The sequence below is a fragment of the Heptranchias perlo genome, chromosome 15 (genome assembly GCF_035084215.1).
Source record: "Heptranchias perlo isolate sHepPer1 chromosome 15, sHepPer1.hap1, whole genome shotgun sequence".
NCBI classification, from domain to species: Eukaryota; Metazoa; Chordata; class Chondrichthyes; order Hexanchiformes; family Hexanchidae; genus Heptranchias; species Heptranchias perlo.
The window spans coordinates 56,827,297-56,851,779 of record NC_090339.1 but is presented as its reverse complement, the minus strand read 5'-3'; the positions used below and the strand labels follow the sequence as shown (position 1 = coordinate 56,851,779).

Below are 24,483 nucleotides of genomic sequence, written 5' to 3'. Positions count from 1 at the left end.
CCTATCTTCCAGGGTTGCCAACTCTGGTTGGACATATTCATGGAGGTTTCATCACATGACCTCCAGCCGCCAACCACCCCGCCCCCACACTCCGGCTATTGGTTACCCGACATGTCCATCCTCATGTGCACCACCTTTCCACGTCAATCAGAAAGTGAATAGACACTTCATTTCCCAATTGAATGATTCTTCACTATCAGTCATGTTTTCCCCATGTACGATATTTGTATAATTAATGAACAATTTAATAAAGCCCCTATGATTTTTCTCCAGGTTTGCTCACAACAGTGACCTGGAGATTAGTCTTTAATTCCTAGTGAATCCAGGGCAATCCTGGAGTGTTGGGAACCCTACCACCTCCCCCTGGGAAGACGAACATTAATTTTAGACACATAGTTTACAGTTGGTGACTGCAAATTTCAAGCACTCTCTCACTGACCCAAGACTAAATGCACATAGTTTTTACAGCTAACTTAATTTCTGCAGCAAGAAAAAATACATTGATCTCAACTTAACAGCAAAAAGTGATACCTGGAATCTATTGCATATTGCACCTGCAAATAATCAGTCTCTGTGACCTTTGATACACCACAGACAAAGGTTGAAGACTGAGGTATTGTTTCCTTCATCAACCTTTTGACCTTAGGAGCAAGATGATGATAATCCTGTTGTTTCTACCGTTAGGATGTTCTTCTCTTTCATGGGTATTACTTAGCTGGTAAAATTAGCAAAATATGATAATAAAAGACAGAGCGAACTTACAACTAGACTCCTGGCTCCACTCTTCACTGTAGCGTACTGGTTACGTGGAACAGCTGTTGGAGCATAACAGTTTTGAAAAAGCAGCAGATACTGTGTTAACACCTGGAAAAAATATTGGTGAAAAGCAAGATTGGAGATTGTAAGGATAAGTGTAGGCAAAAGATAATCGAATCACTTATGGTGTAGAATGGTTCATGAACTGCTCCGGTCATGGGATGCCTTAGAAAAGCAATTGGACAGGATTGAAGAATGAAGGATGGAAGGTTGGATAGATATTCTATATCTTTGGTTGATGACCTCTGGGGTCAGATAGGTTTTAAGAACATAAGAACATAAGAAATAGGAGCAGGAGTAGGCCAAACGGCCCCTCGAGCCTGCTCCGCCATTCAATAAGATCATGGCTGATCTGATCCTAACCTCAAATCTAAAGAACACAAGAAGCAGGAGCAGGACCCGGCCACTCACCCCTGGGCCCGCTCCGCCACCCACAGGGCCTTGACCGATCCGAACTCAGCTTCATGTCCAATTTCCTGCCTGCTCCCCGTAACCCCTAATTCCCTTTACTTCTAGGAAACTGTCTATTTCTGTTTTAAATTTATTTAATGATGTAGCTTCCACAGCTTCCTGGGGCAGCAAATTCCACAGACCTACTACCCTCTGAGTGAAGAAGTTTCTCCTCATCTCAGTTTTGAAAGAGCAGCCCCTTATTCTAAGATTATGCCCCCTAGTTCTAGTTTCACCCATCCTTGGGAACATCCTTACCGCATCCACCTGATCAAGCCCCTTCACAATCTTATATGTTTCAATAAGATCGCCTCTCATTCTTCTGAACTCCAATGAGTAGAGTCCCAATCGACTCAGCCTCTCCTCATATGTCCACCCCCTCATCCCCGGGATTAGCCGAGTGAACCTTCTTTGTACTGCCTCGAGAGCAAATATGTCTTTTCTTAAGTATGGACACCAAAACTGTATGCAGAATTCCAGGTGCGGTCTCACCAATACCTTATATAACTGCAGCAATACCTCCCTGTTTTTATATTCTATCCCCCGAGCAATAAAAGCCAACATTCCATTGGCCTTCTTGATCACCTGCTGCACCTGCATACTAACTTTCTGATTTTCTTGCACTAGGACCCCCAGATCCCATTGTACTGCAGTACTTTCCAGTTTCTCGCCATTAAGATAATAACTTGCTCTCTGATTTTTCCTGCCAAAGTGCATAACCTCACATTTTCCAATATTGTATTGCATCTGCCAAATCTCCGCCCACTCACCCAGCCTGTCTATATCCCCTTGTAGGTTTTTTATGTCCTCCTCACTCTCTACTTTCCCTCCCATCTTTGTATCATCTGCAAACTTTGATATGTTACACTTGGTCCCCTCCTCCAAATCGTTAATATAGATTGTAAAGAGTTGCGGACCCAGCACCGACCCCTGCGGAACACCACTGGCTACTGGTTGCCAGTCCGAGAATGAACCATTTATCCCAACTCTCTGCTTCTTGTTAGATAACCAATCCTCCACCCATGCCAGAATATTACCCCCAATCCAGTGATTCTTTATCTTGAGCAATAATCTTTTATGTGGCACCTTGTCGAATGCCTTCTGGAAGTCTAAATACACTACATCCACTGGTTCCCCATTATCCACCCTGTACGTTATGTCCTCAAAGAACTCAAGCAAATTTGTCAGACATGACTTCCCCTTCATAAAGCCATGCTGACTTTGTCCTATTAAATTATGTTTATCTAAATGTTCCGTTACTGTCTCCTTAATAATAGACTTCAAAATTTTACCCACCACAGATGTTAGGCTAACTGGCCTATAATTTCCAGCCTTCTGCCTACTACCCTTTTTAAATAAGGGTGTTACATTAGCAGTTTTCCAATCTGCCGGGACCTTTGCTGAGTTCAGAGAATTTTGAAAAATTATTACCAAAGCATCCACAATCCCTACTGCCACTTCCCTCAAGACCCTAGGATGTAAGCCATCAGGTCCAGGGGATTTATCCGCCTTGAGTCCCATTATTTTACTGAGTACCAATTCCTTAGTGATTTTAATCGTATTTAGCTCCTCCCCCCCCCCCTCGAGCCCCCTGTTTGTCCAGTGTTGGGATATTCTTAGTGTCCTCTACCGTAAAGACTGAAACAAAATATTTGTTCAGCATTTTTGCCATCTCCATGTTTCCCACCATTAATTTCCCGGTCTCATCCTCGAAGGGACCTACGTTTGCCTTAGCCACCCTTTTTCTTTTTATATAACTGTAGAAACTCTTGCTATCTGTTTTTATATTTTTTGCTAATTTATTTTCATAATCTATCTTCCCTTTCTTAATCAATCCTTTAGTTACTTTTTGCTGTCTTTTGAAGACTTCCCAATCTTCTATCCTCCCACTAAGTTTGGCTACCTTATATGTCCTTGTTTTTAGTCGGATACTATCCTTGATTTCTTTACTTAGCCACAGATGGCTGTCATTTCTTTTACACCCTTTTTTCCGCAGTGGAATATATATTTTTTGAAAGTTGTAAAATAACTCCTTAAATGAACACTACTGCTCATGTACCGTCTTACCCTTTAATCTATTTTCCCAGTCCACTTTAATCAATTCCGCTCTCATACCATCATAGTCTCCTTTATTCAAGCTCAGTACGCTTGTTTGAGAACCAACCTTTTCACCCTCTAATTGGATATGGAATGTAACCATGTTATGGTCACTCATTCCAAGGGGATCCTTAACTAGGACATTATTAATTAATCCTGGCTCATTACACAGGACCAGGTCCAAGGTTGCTTGCCTCCTTGTAGGATCAGTTACACACTGCTCAAGAAATCCATCCCTAATACACTCAATAAACTCTTCCTCAACGCTGCCCTGCCCAATTTGATTTGTTCTGTTAATAAGATAGTTAAAATCCCCCATAATTATAGCTGTTCCCTTATTACATGCCCCGACTATTTCCTGATTAATACTTCTTCCAGCAGAGTTGCAACTATTAGGAGGCCTATATACTACGCCCACTTGTGTTTTTTTCCCCTTATTATTCCTTATCTCTACCCAAACTGTTTCATTATCCTGATCCTTTGTCCCAATATAATTTCTCTATATTACAGTGATTCCTTCCTTTATTAACATAGCCACCCCACCTCCCCTTCCTTCCTGCCTGTCCTTCCTGATTGTTAAATAACCTGGCATATTTAATTCCCAGTCGTTGTCACCCTGCAGCCATATTTCTGTAATGGCCACAAGATCATACCCATACGTAGTTATTTGTGCCGTTAACTCATCCATTTTGTTGCGAATGCTATGTGCATTCAGATAAAGAACTTTCAATTATGTTTTGTGACACTTAGTTCCTGCTTTTTCCTTTTTTAACACTTTACCTTTTACTCCATACCTTCTGTCCCTTCCTGACACGCTTTCCTCTGTCTCCCTGCTCAGGTTCCCAACCCCCTGCCACTTTCGTTTAAACCCTCCCCAACAGCACTAGCAAACACTCAGTGTCATAAAGTTGAATAAATTGGGTAGAGTCCACGGTAGGGTAAAGCGAATATGGTCCATAGAAGGAATGAGCGTGAAAGCCCAAATTACCTTTTTTCATTCCATTTTATTTTCTGGGATATTCTTTCCTCAACTACCATCTAGACTTGCATTCCATGACCAACTGACACTCATTAGTACTGGCACCATTGCCACACTGTTGAATCTTCTTTCTTTCATCCCAATCATAGAGTCATAGAGTCATAGAGTTATACAGGGCGGATAGAGGCCCTTCGGCCCATCGTGTCCGCGCCGGCCATCAGCCCTGTCTACTCTAATCCCATATTCCAGCATTTGGTCCGTAGCCTTGTATGCTATGGCATTTCAAGTGCTCATCCAAATGCTTCTTGAATGTTGTGAGGGTTCCTGCCTCCACAACCCTTTCAGGCAGTGAGTTCCAGACTCCAACCACCCTCTGGGTGAAAAAGTTCTTTCTCAAATCCCCTCTAAACCTCCCGCCTTTTACCTTGAATCTATGTCCCCTTGTTATAGTACCCTCAACGAAAGGAAAAAGCTCCTTAGTATCCATCCTATCTGTGCCCCTCATAATTTTGTACACCTCAATCATGTCCCCCCTCAGCCTCCTCTGCTCCAAGGAAAACAAACCCAATCTTCCCAGTCTCTCTTCATAGCTGAAGCGCTCCAGCCCTGGTAACATCCTGGTGAATCTCCTCTGCACCCTCTCCAAAGCGATCACATCCTTCCTGTAGTGTAGCGACCAGAACTGCACACAGTACTCCAGCTGTGGCCTAACCAGTGTTTTATACAGCTCCATCATAACCTCCTTGCTCTTATATTCTATGCCTCGGCTAATAAAGGCAAGTATCCCATATGCCTTCTTTACCACCTTATCTACCTGTTCCGCCGCCTTCAGGGATCTGTGAACTTGCACACCAAGATCCCTCTGACCCTCTGTCTTGCCTAGGGTCCTCCCATTCATTGTGTATTCCCTTGCCTTGTTAGTCCCTCCAAAGTGCATCACCTCGCACTTTTCCGGGTTAAATTCCATTTGCCACTGTTCCGCCCATCTGACCAACCCATCTATATCGTCCTACAGACTGAGGCTATCCTCCTCGCTATTTACCACCCTACCAATTTTTGTATCCTCAGCGAACTTACTGATCATACCTTTTACATTCATATCCAAGTCATTAATGTAGACCACAAACAGCAAGGGACCCAGCACCGATCCCTGTGGTACCCCACTGGCCACAGGCTTCCAGTCACAAAAACAACCTTCGACCATCACCCTCTGCCTTCTGCCACTAAGCCAGTTTTGTATCCAAAGTGCCAAGGCACCCTGGATTCCATGGGCTCGTACCTTCTTGACCAGTCTCCTGTGGGGGACTTTATCGAAGGCCTTACTGAAATCCATGTATACCACATCCACTGCGTTACCCTCATCCACACGCCTAGTCACCCCCTCAAAAAATTCAATCAAATTAGTCAGACATGATCTTCCCTTGACAAATCCCTTGCTTCTCCAAGTGGAGACTAATTTTGTCCTTCAGAATTTTTTCCAATAATTTTCCTACCACTGATGTTAGGCTCACTGGCCTGTAGTTCCCTGGTTTTTCCCTACTCCCCTTCTTGAATAATGGTATTACATTAGCGGTTCTCCAGTCCTCTGGCACATTCCCTGTGGCCAGAGAGGTTCTGAATATATGTGTCAGAGCCCCCGCAATCTCCTCCTTTGCCTCACACAGTAGCCTGGGATACATTTCGTCCGGGCCTGGGGATTTATCCATTTTTAGGCCTGCTAAAACCGCCAATACCTCCTCCCGCTCGATGTTAATATGTTCGAGTATATCACAGTCCCCCTGCCGTATTTCTATGTCTACATCGTCCTTCTCCATAGTGAAAACAGATGCAAAAAATTCATTTAGAACCCCTCCTACATCTGCCGGCTCCACACACAGATTGCCATTTTTGTCCCTAATGGGTCCTATTTTTTCCCTAGTCATCCTCTTACCCTTAATATACTTATAAAACATCTTAGGATTTTCCTTTATTTTGCTCGCCAGTGTTATTTCATGGCCCCTCCTTGATCTCCTAATTTGTTTTTTAAGTATCCCCCTGCACTTTTTGTACTCCTCTCGGGCTTCCTCCGTCTTTAGCCTTTTGTATCTGCCAAAAGCCCTCCTTTTTTTCCTAATCCATTCTCGTATATCCCCTAACATCCAAGGTTCCCTGGAGTTCTTGGAACCACCCTTGACCTTTACGGGAACATGTTGCCATTGTATGGTCTCAATCTCCCTTCTGAAAGACTCCCATTGCTCCGATGCGGATTTTCCTACAAGCAGCTGATCCCAGTCCATTTTGGCCAGATCCTGCCTTATCCTATTAAAATCGGCCTTCCCCCAATTTAGAACCTTTATTTCCAGCCCCTCCCTGTCCTTTTCCATGACCACGTTAAATCTCACCAAATTATGGTCACTGTCACCAAAGTGCTCACCTACTAGCACTTCTTCCACTTGGCCGGCCACATTCCCTAGAATTAGGTCCAGTACCGCCCCCTCTCTTGTAGGACTTTCTACATGCTGGCTCAAAAAGCTTCCTGGATGCACGTTAAGAATTTTGTACCCTCTAAGCCTTTTACACTTGTACGGGGTTTCTTTTTTACTGTTTCTCGGGCTTATAATAGGTCAGCCAGTTATGTTTTCCTGAGCTGCCCTGCCCGCAGTGCGGTTGCGAATCGCTTACCCCTTCCTGATTCTGAGCTGAGGACTTATCGAGTGGTAACAAAGACAGACAAACAGACCAGTGGATTGGTACAAGGAAAACCAATGTTTATTAATAAGAAAACTAAAACTACAAGGTAAACAGTATAATACAGAAGATAAAGAAATCGCTATGGATGTAATACAGTCTTACACTTATCGGGTTGAAAGAAACAGACACATCGAGGGAAAATTCTAAAATCACAAGTTCAGCAATATCCCTTAACCCCCAACCTTACACTTATGCTAGGTTGTCTTGTGGCAGCCAGAAAATTAATGCTCACCGGTGAAAACAGATGAAAAGGCCTGGCCCCTGTGCCTGCTGCTGCCGTCGACATGTGGTTGCGAGGTTTACTGGATGGCTTCCTTCTTAGTTGCTAGCAGACAGACAGGACAGGGCCAAGAGGCGAAGAGAACAGCCACACCGCCAGAAATATACTGGGCAGCTTCATTTATACCCTCTTGGTAACAGGTTTTTTCATACCTTATCAGCTTGCTTCATTGTTTGATTTAAGCACGAAACGTAAGACAAAGGACCTCATCTCTGGCCCATTTACATTATGGCCGTTTCCTGTATCGATCTGTATGCTAACTGCTTTACCATTGTTCCGAATGTACCTTGATGGTTCACCTTTTGTCCTGCGATCACTTCCTCCTCGAATTTTGATGTGTTGGGCGGCCATGTTGATAGCTTGCCTCAGGGCTAGAATGCAGCTGCATTCATAGAATCATAGAATCATAGAAGTTACAACATGGAAACAGGCCCTTCGGCCCAACATGTCCATGTCGCCCAGTTTATACCACTAAGCTAGTCCCAATTGCCTGCACTTGGCCCATATCCCTCGATACCCATCTTACCCATGTAACTGTCCAAATGCTTTTTAAAAGACAAAATTGTACCCGCCTCTACTACTGCCTCTGGCAGCTCGTTCCAGACACTCACCACCCTTTGAGTGAAAAAATTGCCCCTCTGGACCCTTTTGTATCTCTCCCCTCTCACCTTAAATCTGTGCCCCCTCGTTATAGACTCCCCTACCTTTGGGAAAAGATTTTGACTATCGACCTTATCTATGCCCCTCATTATTTTATAGACTTCTATAAGATCTCCCCTTAACCTCCTACTCTCCAGGGAAAAAAGTCCCAGTCTGTCTAACCTCTCCCTGTAAGTCAAACCATCAAGTCCCGGTAGCATCCTCGTAAATCTTTTCTGCACTCTTTCTAGTTTAATAATATCCTTTCTATAATAGGGTGACCAGAACTGTACACAGTACTCCAAGTGTGGCCTCACCAATGCCCTGTACAACTTCAACAAGACATCCCAACTCCTGCATTCAATGTTCTGACCAATGAAACCAAGCATGCTGAATGCCTTCTTCACCACCCTATCCACCTGTGACTCCACTTTCAAGGAGCTATGAATCTGTACTCCCAGATCTCTTTGTTCTATAACTCTCCCCAACGCCCTACCATTAACGGAGTAGGTCCTGGCCCGATTCGATCTACCAAAATGCATCACCTCACATTTATCTAAATTAAACTCCATCTGCCATTCATCGGCCCACTGGCCCAATTTATCAAGATCCCGTTGCAATCCTAGATAACCTTCTTCACTGTCCACAATGCCACCAATCTTGGTGTCATCTGCAAACTTACTAACCATGCCTCCTAAATTCTCATCCAAATCATTAATATAAATAACAAATAACAGCGGACCCAGCACCGATCCCTGAGGCACACCGCTGGACACAGGCATCCAGTTTGAAAAACAACCCTCTACAACCACCCTCTGTCTTCTGTCGTCAAGCCAATTTTGTATCCAATTGGCTACCTCACCTTGGATCCCATGAGATTTAACCTTATGTAACAACCTACCTTGCGGTACCTTGTCAAATGCTTTGCTGAAGTCCATGTAGACCACGTCTACTGCACAGCCCTCATCTATCTTCTTGGTTACCCCTTCAAAAAACTCAATCAAATTCGTGAGACATGATTTTCCTCTCACAAAACCATGCTGACTGTTCCTAATTAGTCCCTGCCTCTCCAAATGCCTGTAGATCCTGTCCCTCAGAATACCCTCTAACAACTTACCCACTACAGATGTCAGGCTCACTGGTCTGTAGTTCCCAGGCTTTTCCCTGCCGCCCTTCTTAAACAAAGGCACAACATTTGCTACCCTCCAATCTTCAGGCACCTCACCTGTAGCGGTGGATGATTCAAATATCTCTGCTAGGGGACACGCAATTTCCTCCCTAACCTCCCATAACGTCCTGGGATACATTTCATCAGGTCCCGGAGATTTATCTACCTTGATGCGCGTTAAGACTTCCAGCACCTCCCTCTCTGTAATATGTACACTCCTCAAGACATCACTATTTATTTCCCCAAGTTCCCTAACATCCATGCCTTTCTCAACCGTTTAAAGAAACCTGTTTAAAGAAACCTGTCTGAGACACGAAACCTGCCAAGTTGTTGAGAATGCAATTTCAAATCTGCCGGTCCTCGGCCATGTGTCTGACTGCAGCCATTTTGAGAGACCTTGGATTTTTTAAAACAGTCACACCAGGGTTTCTTTAATAACTCCAATAAATCTTCGGGGTGGGGGGAACATGTGAAATTTTGCGAATCCCTTCACACTCTGAGTATCCCAGTTAATATTGGGGAAGTTGAAATCCCCCACTATTATTACCCTATTATTTGCACAATTTTCTGAGATTTGCCGACATATCTGTTCCTCTATCTCCCCCTGACTGTTTGGGGGCCTATAGTACACTCCCATCAAAGTGCTTGCCCCCTTTTTGTTTTTAAGCTCCACCCATATGGCCTCATTAGAGGAACCTGCTAATATATCATCCCTCCTTATGGCAGTAATTGATTCTTTAATTAATATTGCGACCCCCCCTCCTCTTATACCTCCCCCTCTGTCTCGCCTGAAGATTCTGTACCCCGGAATATTGAGCTGCCAGTCTTGCCCCTCCCTCAACCATGTCTCTGTGACAGCAACAATATCATACTCCCATGTGTTTATCAACACCTTCAGTTCATCCACCTTATTCGCAAGACTCCTTGCATTAAAATAGATGCCATCCAGCCTTGCCCTCACATATTTGCCCTGTCTTCCAAGCTGACTTGTTTTTTTCTCTATATTTGGCTGCACATCACCCCCTATTGTAGCTCCACTCTGTATCCCATCCCCCTGCCAAGTTAGTTTAAACCCCCCCCAACAGTGCTAGCAAACCTCCCCGCAAGGATATTTGTCCCGCTCTGGTTCAGATGCAACCCGTCCGACTTGTACAAGTCCCACCTTCCCCAGAAGCAGGCCCAGTGATCCAGGAAACTGAAACTCTCCCTCCTGCACCAACTCTTTAGCCACGCATTCATCTGTTCTATCCTCCTATTTCTATACTCACTAGCCCGTGGCACTGGGAGTAATCCAGAGATTACAACCTTTGAGGTCCTGCTCTTTAATCTGCTACCTAGCTCCCTAAATTCTTGATGCAGGACCTCATCTCCCTTCCTACCTATGTCGTTGGTCCCAATGTGGACCACGACCTCTGCCTGCTCCCCCTCCCCCTTGAGAATGCCCTGAAGCCGCTCAGTGACATCCATGACCCTGGCACCAGGGAGGCAACAAACCATCCTGGAGTCACGTTTATGGCCACAGAAACGCCTGTCTGTTCCCCTTACGATAGAATCCCCTACCACTATAGCTCTTCCACTCTTTTTCCTCCCAGCCTGTGCAGCAGAGCTACCCCTGGTGCCAGGAAGTTGGCTGCTGCTGCCTTCCCCTGATAAGTCATCCCCCTCAACAATATCCAAAGCGGTATATTTGTTTGAGAGGGGGACGGCCACAGGGGACCCCTGCACTGCCTGCCTGCTCTTCTTACTCTGCCTGGTGGTCACCCAATTACTTCCTGCCTGTACAACCTTTACCTGCGGTGTGACCATCTCACTAAACGTGCTATCCACGACGTTCTCAGCATCGCGAATGCTCCTTAATGAATCCATCCGCAGCTCCAGTGCCGCAATGCGGTTTGTCAGTAGCTGCAGCTGGATGCATTTCCCGCACACATGGTCGTCAGGGACACCGGAAGGGTCCCTGATTTCCCACATAGAGCAGGAAGAGCATAACACGGGGCTGGGCTGTCCTGACATGACTTACCCTTTAACTAATTAATTCAAATTAAATGAATCCCACCAATTTCACTTCAATTAAAAGGTATACTCAAGGTCCCTTGCTGAACAGCAGTCCCCCACTACACAACAGAGACCCGAGAATCCACAAACTCTAACCTTCATAATCATTTCCTATTGGTATTACTCTGATGCAGTGCCTTAGAATAAAGAGTGTGTAAACAATATAAATATTCCCAGATAGTTTTTCCTCTGTCTCCAGTGACTTTTGTCTTGTGCCGTGAGAACAGATTCTTTTTGGTTCATCATATTGGGCTGTATGTCAGAACTATTTCAGACAGTAGTTTATTCATTTACCTAAGTTGATTTATTCTCATTGAGAGAACTGTCAAGAAATCTACGTTCTGCATAGAGGAGAAAAGCAACAGTGCCTCGAGTGTTCCTGATGAAGGGCGTTCTGTGTTTTTATAGCAGTAACAAAGGTTTGGGCGATAATGCTGAAGTCATAGGAACATTGGAACAGGAGTTGGCCATTCAGCCCTTCGAGCCTGTTCTGCCATTCAATTAAATCATGGCTGATCTGAATGTAACTCCATCTATCCACCTTTGTTCTGTAACCCTTAAAATACCCTTGCCCAACAAAAATCTATCAATCTCAGTTACGAAATTTTCAACTGATGCCCAGTCTCAACAGCTTTATGGGGGAGTGAGTTCCAGATTTCCACTACCCTTTGTGTGATTTCACCCCTGTACGGCCCATCTCTAATTTTAAGGCTATGCCCCCTTGTTCTGGGCTCCCCCACCAGAGGAAATTGTTTCTCTCGATCGACATTATCAATTCCTTTGATCATCTTAAACACCTCAATTAGATGACTCCTTAATCTTCTATATTCAAGGGAATACAAGCTTAGGCTATGCAATTTGTCTTCATAATTTAATCCTTTTAACCTCGGTAAGGGGTACGGTAGCATAGCGGTTATGTTACTGGACTAATAATCCAGAAGCCTGGACTAATAATCCGGAGTTATGAGTTCAAATCCTGCCATGGTAGCTGGGGAATTTAAATTCAATTAATTAAATAAAACCTGGAATTAAAATACTAGTATCAGTAATGGTGGCCATGAAACTACCGGATTGTCGTAAAAACCCATCTGGTTCACTAATGTCCTTTAGGGAAGGAAACCTGCCGTCCTTACCCGGTCTGGCCTATATGTGACTCCAGACCCACAGCAATGTGGTTGATTCTTAATTGCCCTCTGAAATGGCCTAGCAAGCCACTCAGTTATAAAATCTCGCTAAAAAAAGTCACAATAAGAATAAAACCAGACGGACCACTAGGCACCGGACACGACAAAGGCAAACCAAGCCCAGTTGACCCTGCAAAGTCCTCCTCACTAACATCTGGGGACTTGTGCCAAAATTGGGAGAGCTGTCCCACAGACCAGTCAAGCAACAGCCTGACATAGCCATACTCACAGAATCATACCTTTCAGCCAACGTCCCAGACTCTTCCATCACCATCCCTGGGTATGTCCTGTCCCACCGGCAGGACAGACCCACCAGAGGTGGCGGTACAGTGATATACAGTCAGGAGGGCGTGGCCCTGGGAGTCCTCAACATTGACTCTGGACCCCATGAAATCTCATGGCATCATGGGAAACATGGGCAAGGAAACCTCCTGCTGATTACCACCTACCGTCCTCCCTCAGCTGATGAATCAGTCCGCCTCCATGTTGAACACCACTTGGAAGAAGCACTGAGGGTAGCAAGGGCACAGAATGTACTCTGGGTGGGGGACTTCAATGTCCATCACCAAGAGTGGCTTGGTAGCACCACTACTGGCCGAGCCCGAAAGGACATAACTGCGAGACTAGGCCTGCGGCAGGTGGTGAGGGAAAAACTTACTTGACCTCGTCCTCACCAATCTACCTGTCGCAAATTCATCTGTCCATGACAGTATTGGTAGGAGTGACAACCGCACAATCCTTGTGGAGAAGAAGTCCCATCTTCACACTGAAGACACCATCCAACGTGTTGTGTACCACCGTGCTAAATGGGATGGGATAGATTCAGAACAGATCTAGCAGCTCAAAACTGGGCCTCCATGAGGCGCTGTGGGCCATCAGCAGCAATAGAATTGTATTCCAGCACAATCTGTAACCTCATGGCCCAGCATATTCCTCACTCTACCATTACCAACATGCCAGGGGATCAACCCTGGTTCAATGAGAAGTGCAGAAGAGCATGCCAGGAGCAGCACCAGGCGTACCTAAAAATGAGGTGCCAACCTAGTGAAGCTACAACTCAGGACTACATGCATTCTAAACAGCGGAAGCAACATGCTATAGACAGAGCTAAGCGATTCCACAACCAACGAATCAGATCAAAGCTCTGCAGTCCTGTCACATCCAGTTGTGAATGGTGGTGGACAATTAAACGGGAGGAGGAGGCTCTACAAACATCCCCATCCTCAATGATGGTGGAGTCCAGCACGTGAGTGCAAAAGACAAGGCTGAAGCATTTGCAACCATCTTCAGCCAGAAGTGCCAAGCAGATGATCCATCTCGGCCGCCTCCCGATATCCCCACCATCACAGAAGCCAGTCTTCAGCCAATTCGATTCACTCCACGTGATATCAAGAAACGGCTGAGTGCACTGGATGCAGCAAAGGCTATGGGCCCCGACAACATCCCAGCTTCAGTGCTGAAGACTTGTGCTCCAGAACTAGCTGCGCCTCTAGCCAAGCTGTTCCAGTACAGCTACAACACTGGCATCTACCCGACAATATGGAAAATTGCCCAGGTATGTCCTGTCCACAAAAAGCACGACAAATCCAATCCGGCCAATTACCGCCCCATCAGTGTACTCTCAATCATCAGCAAAGTGATGGAAGGTGTCGTCGACAGTGCTATCAAGCGGCACTTACTCACCAATAACCTGCTCACCGACGCTCAGTTTGGGTTCCGCCAGGACCACTCAGCTCCAGACCTCATTACAGCCTTGGTCCAAACATGGACAAAAGAGTTGAATTCCAGAGGTGAGGTGAGAGTGACTGCCCTTGACATCAAGGCAGCATTTGACCGAGTATGGCACCAAGGAGCCCTAGTAAAATGGGAATCGGGGAAAACTCCCCAGTGGCTGGAGTCATACCTAGCACAAAGGAAGATGGTCGTGGTTGTTGGAGGCCAATCATCTCAGCCACAGGACATTGCTGCAGGAGTTCCTCAGGGCAGTATCCTAGGCCCAACCATCTTCAGTTGCTTCATCAATGACCTTCCCTCCATCATAAGGTCAGAAATGGGGATGTTCGCTGATAATTACACAGTGTTCAGTTCCATTCGCAACCCCTCAGATAATGAAGCAGTCTGAGCCCGCATGCAGCAAGACCTGGACAACATCCAGGCTTGGGCTCATAAGTGGCAAGTAACATTCGCGCCAGACAAGTGCCAGGCAATGACCATCTCCAACAAGGGAGAGTCTAACCACCTCCTCTTGACATTCAACAGCATTACCATCGCTGAATCCTCCACCATCAACATCCTGGGGGTCACCATTGACCAGAAACTTAACTGGACCAGCCATATAAATACTGTGGCTACGAGAGCAGGTCAGAGGCTGGGTATTCTGTGGTGAGTGACTCACCTCCTGACTCCCCAAAGCCTTTCCACCATCTACAAGGCACAAGTCAGGAGTGTGATGGAATACTCTCCACTTGCCTGGATGAGTGCAGCTCCAACAACACTCAAGAAGCTCGACACCATCCAGGACAAAGCAGCCCGCTTGATTGGCACCCCATCCACCACCCTAAACATTCACTCCCTTCATCACCGGCGCACAGTGGCTGCAGTATGTACCATCCACAGGATGCACTGCAGCAACTCGCCAAGGCTTCTTCGACAGCACCTCCCAAACCCTCGACCTCTACCACCTAGAAGGACAAGGGCAGCAGGTACATGGGAACAACACCACCTGCACGTTCCCCTCAAAGTCACACACCATCCCGACTTGGAAATATATCGCTGTTCCTTCATCGTCGCTGGGTCAAAATCCTGGAACTCCCTTCCTACCAGCACTGTGGGAGAACCTTCACCACAAGGACTGCAGCGGTTCAAGAAGGCGGCTCACCACCACCTTCTCAAGGGATGGGCAATAAATGCCGGCCTCGCCAGCGATGCCCACATCCAACGAACGAATATTTTTTAAAAAATCATTCTGGCAAATCTATGCTGCAGGCCAATATGTCCTTCCTTGGATGAGGTGCCCAGGACTGATCCCGATATTCTAAAAGGGGTGTAACCAGAGCTCTGTACGGTTGTTAAATAACTTCCACGCCTTTATCTTCCAGCCCTCCTGAGATAATAGCCAACTTGTTCACGAGCTTTAGTCTGAGCGTATAATAGCTGAAGGTGGGTTTTGTTTATTTATTCAATTGAGTTTTATTTGAAACAGTAAAAAACGTCTATGCAGAAGAGACAGTAGGAGTAGAAATCTCAGGCCTGATAACAAGAATATGCTTTAGACAGGGAGTGCCAACCACAGTATAATCATGACAGGTGGTGGTGCTTTATTTTCATCGCCGACTTCACTTAATGATACGAGTATTTATGGAGGTCCTGTGTTTTGTTTTTTGTTTATGGTTACCAATGTCCAATTTCTCAGCAGAGTGTTCAAAAAGGAAATTCACTAAAATAGTAGTCATTTACCCAATGACTTTTTGTTTTATGACATGGAGGCCTGAATTATTAATGTTTGTTATCTATTTTCATTAATATTCGAACTCAGGCCATGATTCCACACTTGCCTCTCTCTCCATTTTGCCCTCACTCAGCTTTAAACATGGCAAAAGGTGGCAACTCTATTTTGATGGATGAAATTGTAAACTGGATTGAAAAGAAACTCATTGGTATTGGTATAATAGGCACACTCTTTTATTTCAGGGCTATCTGCCTGGAATTTCCAGTCGCATTGGAAGAACTTTGTGTATTTTTTTATTGGATAGAGGCCATGCCTTTACAATGTGGTCTGCTCTGGTCAATCTCTTATTTGGTAGATTCATCGCTTGTCACTTGCTAATTATTGTTTTGTTGGGTAATAACAAAATAAATACAGATGAGGAGGCTCATTTAGTTCACCCATCTGGATTTTACATGCATCACAGCATATAGCTGCTTGTTAAATGTTTCCAGGGTCTTTGTTTCCACCACCTTCTCAAGAGGTCCATTCCATGTGCTGATCACTCTCGTGTGAAGGAGAGGCCCTGGCATCAGTCATGAATGTTCCTTTCATTCATTTGAATACCACCACTATTTTCCCTTTCCCTTCCATACCATTTAAACCTGGAACTTGGTGCTTGGGATAACAGCGGAGGGACATTGAAAGCGTTCACACGACAGTCCTCCATCTGTGTTGACTCATTTGGTTGAAATAAGTTGACATCTCAGATAAAATAGCGGATGTAGGAATGTCACACATTCTGCTAATATCGCCAACAGTAATTCCTAAGTTTTTACTATCTTGTCTATCTCTGCTGTGAGGTACCATCTCAGTCACATCCATTCAAGGCTGAAAAGCCCAGCCTTCCCTCATAACTCAGGTGGGTCTTCTTTACGCTGCCCCAGGGTTTCAATCTCTTCTTTGTATCTCAGTGAATGGAACTGGACACAGTAGTCAAGGAGTGAATTAAGGATGACCTCCTCTGTCTTGTACTCAACTTAAGAGTGTCAAGGTTAAAATACAACCCTTAACACCAATGATTCTTAAGTCAAGCTAACATACTTGTATTATTGTTTTCAATTAAAACCATAGAATATTACAGCACAGAAGCAGACATTTTCTCTCATCTCCCCTTTAATTCTTTGTGATTATCTTAAAATACAAAAGAATGTTTCGGCAAAACAGGTTATGGCTCGTTGCCACGTTGCGTGTCTATGTTTTTGTTCCATTTTACAAAACAAAACGTAGGTGATTTATCTGTGTGTTTTAAAATCTGTCTGGTCTCTCACCTCAACTGCCAAGAAAATGAGCAGCCTGCTGTGCTGCTATTCCTTCTGGCTGGCTGTGTGGAGGCATGAGATACCCTGCAGGTTCTTCCTCCCCTTGCAGAGAGATATTGTAGCCTCTACCTGATGCCTTCCTGCATTGCGAGACTCAAACCAGAAAATGAGAGGAAGAGCAATCAAACCAGCAACCGTCCCACTCCGTGTGCTGTGTATTAATGCCCCAGTGGCCATTACGAACATGTGAAATTGATGGGCAGGAAAAGACCAGCTGGTCCATCAAGCCTTCCCCACACCGTGATGGTCGGAGCATCATGACTAGACACTTCCGGTCTCCTCCCACCCCCCTCATTCTCTACCCCCTCCACCTCCCTTTCCCCCTCCCCCGCGTACCCCCGCAGCCATGCAATCTCCTGGGAGAGGCAATAACACAGAGAAAAAAAACAGGTCTAATAAGGGAAAAGGGACTCTGGAAAATTCCTCTCCAACCCCCTCAGGCGATCATTGCCACTATACAGTTACACAGAATTTACAGCACAGAGCACAGGCCATTCAGCCCAACTGGGCTATATCGGCGTGTATGCTCCGTGCAAGTCTCCTCCCGCCCTGCTTTATCTTTTATCTAACCCTACCAGCAAATCATTCTATTCCTTTCTCTCTCATGTAGTTATCTAGCTTTCCCTTAAAGGCATCTATGCTCCTCGCCTAAACCACTCCATGTTCCACATTCCACAGCAAGTTCCAGATTCTAACCACTCTCTGGGTAAAGAAGTTTCGTCTGAACTCCTTATTGGATTTTTGTATTTCAACTTAAGTCAAAAAAAAGTGGGACACCCAAATATATTCTGCTCGTAAACCCATTTGACAGCACACTTTCATAGAATCACAGAATCCTACAACACAGAAGCAGGCCATTTGGCCCATCATGTCAGTGCCAGCTCTTTGAAAGAGCTATCCAATTAGTCCCACTTTGGTTGTACTTTCTAAAGAAATTCTAACGTATTAAGTTCATAATCTTAGCACACTTACAGATGGAGTAAATTCCGTAAGTGAGTCACTGGGTGCGGCTCTCACACACCAACCTGTAGCACTGTCTGGGCTAAAGGATTGGGACTGCTTATATGACCTCATGAAAGGGGAATCATGCGTTGTATTGTGGCAGGGAAGCAACAAATGGGGTAAAAAAGAGGCCTGAGATTTGTTTGCAGCAGACTGAAGTAACTTGGCTGTACCAGGTAGAAATATAAATAATGGTCCAGGATTCTCAACCAAACTATCAGTGGGTTCTTGGCTTAAATTAAAGCAAATAATGTTGGGTTGAAAGGCTGAGATCTTTTTGCTGTTCGTAATGAGTCGGACTTCAATGCATTTTCTGATGGTGGAGTTATCCTCTTTAACCTTGAGAATTTCTTTCCCCCCCTTGGCACAGAAAACACAATCAACTGTCCATTAGGGCAACACCCTGGCTTCTACTGCTTGTTGTGCCATTATGATAAACACTGCTTCATCTCCATGGTATTAGTCATGGAGAATAATACTTTCTCTTTCTTTCTGCAACTGTCTGTCTTATTCATTTGCTCTTGCTCTCTAATCTTCCTGTTGCTCTCTGTCTTTCTATTCATCTTCAACTCTTTCTCGTTCTCTCTCATGACTTACATTTTCATCACTGTAGTGCCTACCTCTCTATTTGTCGCCAACATTTTTTCTCACTCTGTGTAAGTCCCTGGTGCTCTGCGTCTCCTCCCTCTTCCATGTGGCTTTTCCAAATGTTCCTTTACTCCTGTACTAAATTTCCATCTTTTACTATATTTCAAAACCCCATTGTTTGCAGGAAGATGGTAGCCAGTGTGCACTGGGTTGCAAGTGTACTCGGATTGGGTGAAGAGAGGCTGTCCATTTTTAATTGTGTTCATGTGATTTATATCAATTAGTGTTAATTGTATTCAGTTGGTGGGTATCAGTTGGGGACTCTCTTGTATCTCTTGGAGGGAGCTTATTTCAGGGGTGGGCAGTGTGTAATGGGAGCTCTGAGAATAAAGGCTTGGAAGCAACTGAAGACTAGGCTCTAGTATTCCATCCTTTACCACCTGGCTATCTGACATTTTACATCCATGAGCTGGTGGAATATGTCTGGGTGAGAGAGAAAGTGAGGGTTGTTGTTTCAGCCTGGGAGACTGGCCAAGGATGGGTGAAAGCAGAGGTGTTTTAGAACCTGGAATTGGTGCAGTTGGCTGTAGAGGTCAATAACTGAGAGTGTGGAAGATTCTGGGGCCTGGGATTTGGAGTTTGGGAGTATGGTGAGAAGGGTGGAGCCTGGGATTACTTGGCAAGATAGCGGAGTGCAACTGTGTTTTGCCATCTGTGAATACTCAGAGAGCAGTCTGGGAGACTGGAATTTGGGAGTACCTGGGCTGGGGTCTAGGATCTGTGAACAGTCAAGAGTGTTTGAGTCTGGGAATGATTGGATGGGGTTGTGGATTTGTGACTCGAGTAGACTACATAGCAGGGAAATGGGACTACAGTACATCGAGGAATGAGAATAGACTACATAACAGGGAAATGGGACTCGAGTCCTTAGCAGGAAAATAGGACGATTGTAGATAGCTCCTCTGGAGAGCTGGCACTAGCACAGTCACAATGGACTGAATGGTCCCCTTAAATGTCTTTGATTCTATAATACAGTCAAGCATAGTGTTGTCTCTAATACTGAGCTTCAAATAATTAAATCTCACAATCAGATGGTGGTGTACTTGTCACAATCCAACCCTATGTGACTGAAGGTCAGACCCAGTATGTGATTGATTTTAGCATGGTTTCATTAGCTCGCTGTGTGGAAGCTATTGGTTTTATTAGCTGAAAATGCACAAATCCAAGCAACATAAGAGAATGTCATTCTTAACCAACCCCGAACAGAGCGAAGCATTGTATTGACCTGGCCCAGTCAGCTGACCCAACTTGGATAAGCTTGAAATCTGCCATGAGTTTTTTGTTCATCTGCCATAATGATACCATTTTATTTAACAGCAGTCATGAGTTTCAATCTATCTCAGTTAAATTATTTCTGCAGTGCCTTCCAGATCTAATTTTGAAAGGGTGCATAGATAGTTTATGAGCTTATTTTCGCTTGGCCATCATTTCAACAGGTTTTTTCTTTCTTTTAATATCTGTAGATAACAAAGAATATGACGCATACCTGTCATATACCAAAATCGACCCTGAATCACTCACCCACGAAAACAGGGAAGAAGAGCAGTTTGCTTTGGAGATACTGCCAGACGTACTGGAGAAGCACTATGGGTACAAACTATTTATTCCCGACAGGGATCTAATGCCGAGTGGAAGTAAGTAAACGTTACTTATTGATGTTTTTCCGTTCATGTCACAGCACAGGAAGCACTGCAGGTCGTTTTACACAGCTGGAATATAATGGTACAACCCTTCTACCCCTTCACCCATTGATTAAATGGAATATCCCAGCAAGGTACAGCTGGGAAAACACAAGCTGATAAGTAATGAAAGGATCAAGAAAGAAGAGGACATTGTCACTTGCTTTTCTCGTTAACAGTATTAATTAATTTTGATAAAGGGTAATTTAACTCCTCAAGTGGGACAAGGGCTGTCAGAAGCACATTTGTTGCTTCTCAAGTTAAGGTACAGCATTCCAGGAAAATGGAAGGAAATTTACCTCATGCCAAGTGTTTAGGTCTTTAGGGGCTCTCATGGAATGATTCATTCATGCAAGGCAAAGCATTTATGGCACATAGAACCCTGCAGATTCCTCTGAGCAGCCCCTTTTCATGAAGTTCAATGAACCACTTGGTACGGAGCCGTGATTGTCACAGTTTGACATCTTAACGGGTGGAAAATCAGCCAGCTGATCCCTATTAGAAATGAACTGGTCGCTAATCCATCGGTCACTTATTCGGGACTTCAGAGGTATGACGCAAAGGCGTTCAAAAAAATTGCTTCACCTACATTGAGGTGTTAGGCATTGTGCAAGAGATACTCGTCAGGAGGGCAGCAATATTTGGCTTTGATGTGCACCCCTCCACCCCTAATCCACAGGCCTGTAAATAACCCTGGAAAGATATCGCTAACAAGGACAATGACTTGTCCACCATTTATAGTGTCAGGAAGTGTCTCCATTATATGGAAAGAAAAGCAAAGCAGGACCTAGCTTTCAACCACTGGGGTGCACGATTAAGGGGGAAATACACAAAGTCGACACGTGGGCATGTATATCACACGTGCAAAACAAAGAATACAATGATGTCAATCATTGCTCTGACTTTTGTGCCCCCTGTCAATATAATTCTGATTAGACTTAGGGCAACAGCACGTTTGAGTAATGAGAATGTTTAAAATTATGAAAGGATGGGACAGCGTAGGTAGAAGCAGGCTGTTTCCTGTAGTTGAGTCGAGAACAAGGAGCCATAGATACAAGATTAAGTGTAAGAGGTAAGAGAATGCAAGAGAAATTTCTTTGCACAGAGGATGTGGAATTCACTTCCATGGTTAGTAGTTGAGGCAGAAATTATGTCAATATCCAAGATTAGATTGGATAGGTGGATGAAGGGATATGGAAACAGGGTGGATAAATATAATTAGTCTATTTGCTCAGATGAAGGGTGATCACCAAGATGTACTGGTTGGGCCGAATGGCCTGTTTCCATGTTGTACTTTCTACGAATGGTTGTGGGTGTGACACAAAGAGGAAATGATTGGTCAGTATTTGTGCCTGGCGTTCAATCAGACATATGTATGAAGTTTCTTGCCTGCCCCTGATTGGCCCAACTGAAATGGTCAAATTGTCCCTTACCCAACTCTCGCATGACAGTGCTATCTCATTTTCTGCTAATGCAGTCTGCTAACATATTTTGTCCCCCATAGCCAAAGCATTCACTTCAAACTGAAGCCCCTTCTCGAGGTCAAGATTATGCTGCATGCAACGAAACACAATTATTCTGCTCACTTTGTCTTTTACATATTGTAATGTCCTCCTCTACTTCCTTTCTCTCTCCTTGAGCTACCAAAGTGGTGGGGTCACATCTTGAGGACAATGGTGGTTTCCCGCATAACTGATTTACATGTGTGGCTGTGTAGAGATGTTCTACTTCTATCTGTTGGTTGTGTTATAAGGTAATGAGCCAGATTTTCAGTCCATTAGCCTAACTCTTCCAATAACCAGCCTTGTAGTTGGTAGCCAATTTCTAATAGGATCAGTTCCTTGTCTGCTTATCTGGAACAACTATCTTTAAATTTTGTTGTCCCCCTTAGTCTGTCAGTTCAGCTGCTGGCTTAATGTTCAGGTTGTATTACAAAACTACTCCTACTTGGAGCAGTGTTGCGATATGCTGGGGGTTGCAATGGTATGGAATCTGTCCCCGTAACATTGTGAGGCAGCAACACCAGGAACAACCGCATGTGGGCAATCCTGTGCATGCGCATTCAACAACAACAACTTGCATTCATATAGCACCTTTAACGTAGTAAAACGTCCCAGGGCACTTCACAGGAGCGTTTATCAAACAAAATTTGACACCGAGCCACAGAAGGAGATGTTAGGACGTGTGACCAAAAGTTTGGTCAAAGAGGTAGGTTTTAAGCAGCGCCTTAAAGGAGGAGAGAGGTCGAGAGGTGGAGATGTTTCGGGATGGAATTCCAGAGTTTAGGGCCGAGGCAGCTGAAGGCATGGCCGCCAATGGTGGAGCGATGGAAATTGGGGATGCTCTTATTTCTGTCAGCAGCCGGGGAAGATGTACACAGGTCATCAAGCAGGAAACACCATGTTGGCCCTCCCCTCAGTCAGACATTTATGTTGTTCCATGAGCCTGCTGCCTCTGGTGGCAGAGGGGAATACCATCTCATGAGGTGGGTCTCCATGCTTTCTGGGGATAACCATCTCATGAGGTAGCACAATCTTTGAATATCAAAGCTGGGGCTGCCAACAATGGCATCTGCGGATACCGTCTGGTTGCAACAAGAATTACTTGATGCTGCTATACCACATATTTTACAACTGACTCAAGTTCTTTTCTGTAGTAGAACTATTATGAGGTTGGTTTTTATGCTAGGGATGATTTTAGCAAATCACTGTTTTCTTTAGTTTGCTCAGTCAGTATCACCTTATCTAACATTTTAGTAAATTCCAATATTGAGTCACTAATATGTACACACTCACAGCTAGGCATTTATTCACTGCTACATATTTATAGCTACACTTATTCACAGTACAGTCATTGGCTAAACTTCCTGAGTAGCATGGTAAGGTTTTGTCAGCAGTAGGCAACTCTTTCATCTACTACAATTCCTGGACTTTCCATTCAGTGACTAAACATCTTATATTTGTCACCTCCCTATTACTTTCTGGACATTTGAAGAAATGCTACACATCCCATTGAAAAGTTTAAGTCTGTTATTCCTTTATCTGTAGAACTGAAGTGGCTCAAGTGAAGCATTGGTGGTTTATGGCTCAGCTTATTCCCACATTTGGTGCAGCTCTTTAACGATTGCTTGTTACTGAGACGGATAGAAAGAAGGAAGGAACATTGAATACAGGGGTTGGGATGTCTTGTTGAAGTTGTACAAGACATTAGTAAGGCCACACTTGGAATACTGTGTACAGTTCTGGTCACCCTATTATAGAAAGGATATTATTAAACTGGAAAGAGTGCAGAAAAGATTTACTAGGATGCTACCGGGACTTGATGGTTTGACTTATAGGGAGAGGTAGGATAGACTGAGACTTTTTTCCCTGGAGAGTAGGAGGTTTGGGGTGATCTTATAGAAGTCTATAAAATAATGAGAGGCATAGAATCATAGAAGTTTACAACATGGAAACAGGCCCTTCGGCCCAACATGTCCATGTCGCCCAGTTTATACCACTAAGCTAGTCCCAATTGCCTGCACTTGGCCCATATCCCTCTATACCCATCTTACCCATGTAACTGTCCAAATGCTTTTTAAAAGACAAAATTGTACCCGCCTCTACTACTGCCTCTGGCAGCTCGATAGAATCATAGATAAGGTAGATAGTCAAAATCTTTTCCCAAAGGTAGGGGAGTCTATAACGAGGGGGCATAGATTTAAGGTGAGAGGAGAGAGATACAAAAGGGTCCAGAGGGGCAATTTTTTCACTCAAAGGGTGGTGAGTGTCTGGAACGAGCTGCCAGAGGCAGTAGTAGAGGCGGGTACAATTTTGTCTTTTAAAAAGCATTTGGACAGTTACATGGGTAAGATGGGTATAGAGGGATATGGGCCAAGTGCAGGCAATTGGGACTAGCTTAGTGGTATAAACTGGGCGACATGGACATGTTGGGCCGAAGGGCCTGTTTCC

The 24,483-nt window shown here is 44.6% G+C and overlaps 1 protein-coding gene across 1 annotated transcript in view; it reads left to right on the top strand.

Annotated features, from left to right (window-relative positions):
• The window catches only part of LOC137332821 (interleukin-1 receptor accessory protein-like 1), a 72,783-nt gene that overhangs the window by 34,493 nt on the left and 13,807 nt on the right, over nt 1–24,483 (top strand). Inside the window, exon 5 of the mRNA XM_067996753.1 lies at nt 20,318–20,488. Coding sequence (XP_067852854.1) covers nt 20,318–20,488 — 171 coding nt within the window. The remainder of the gene's footprint in view (nt 1–20,317; nt 20,489–24,483) is intronic.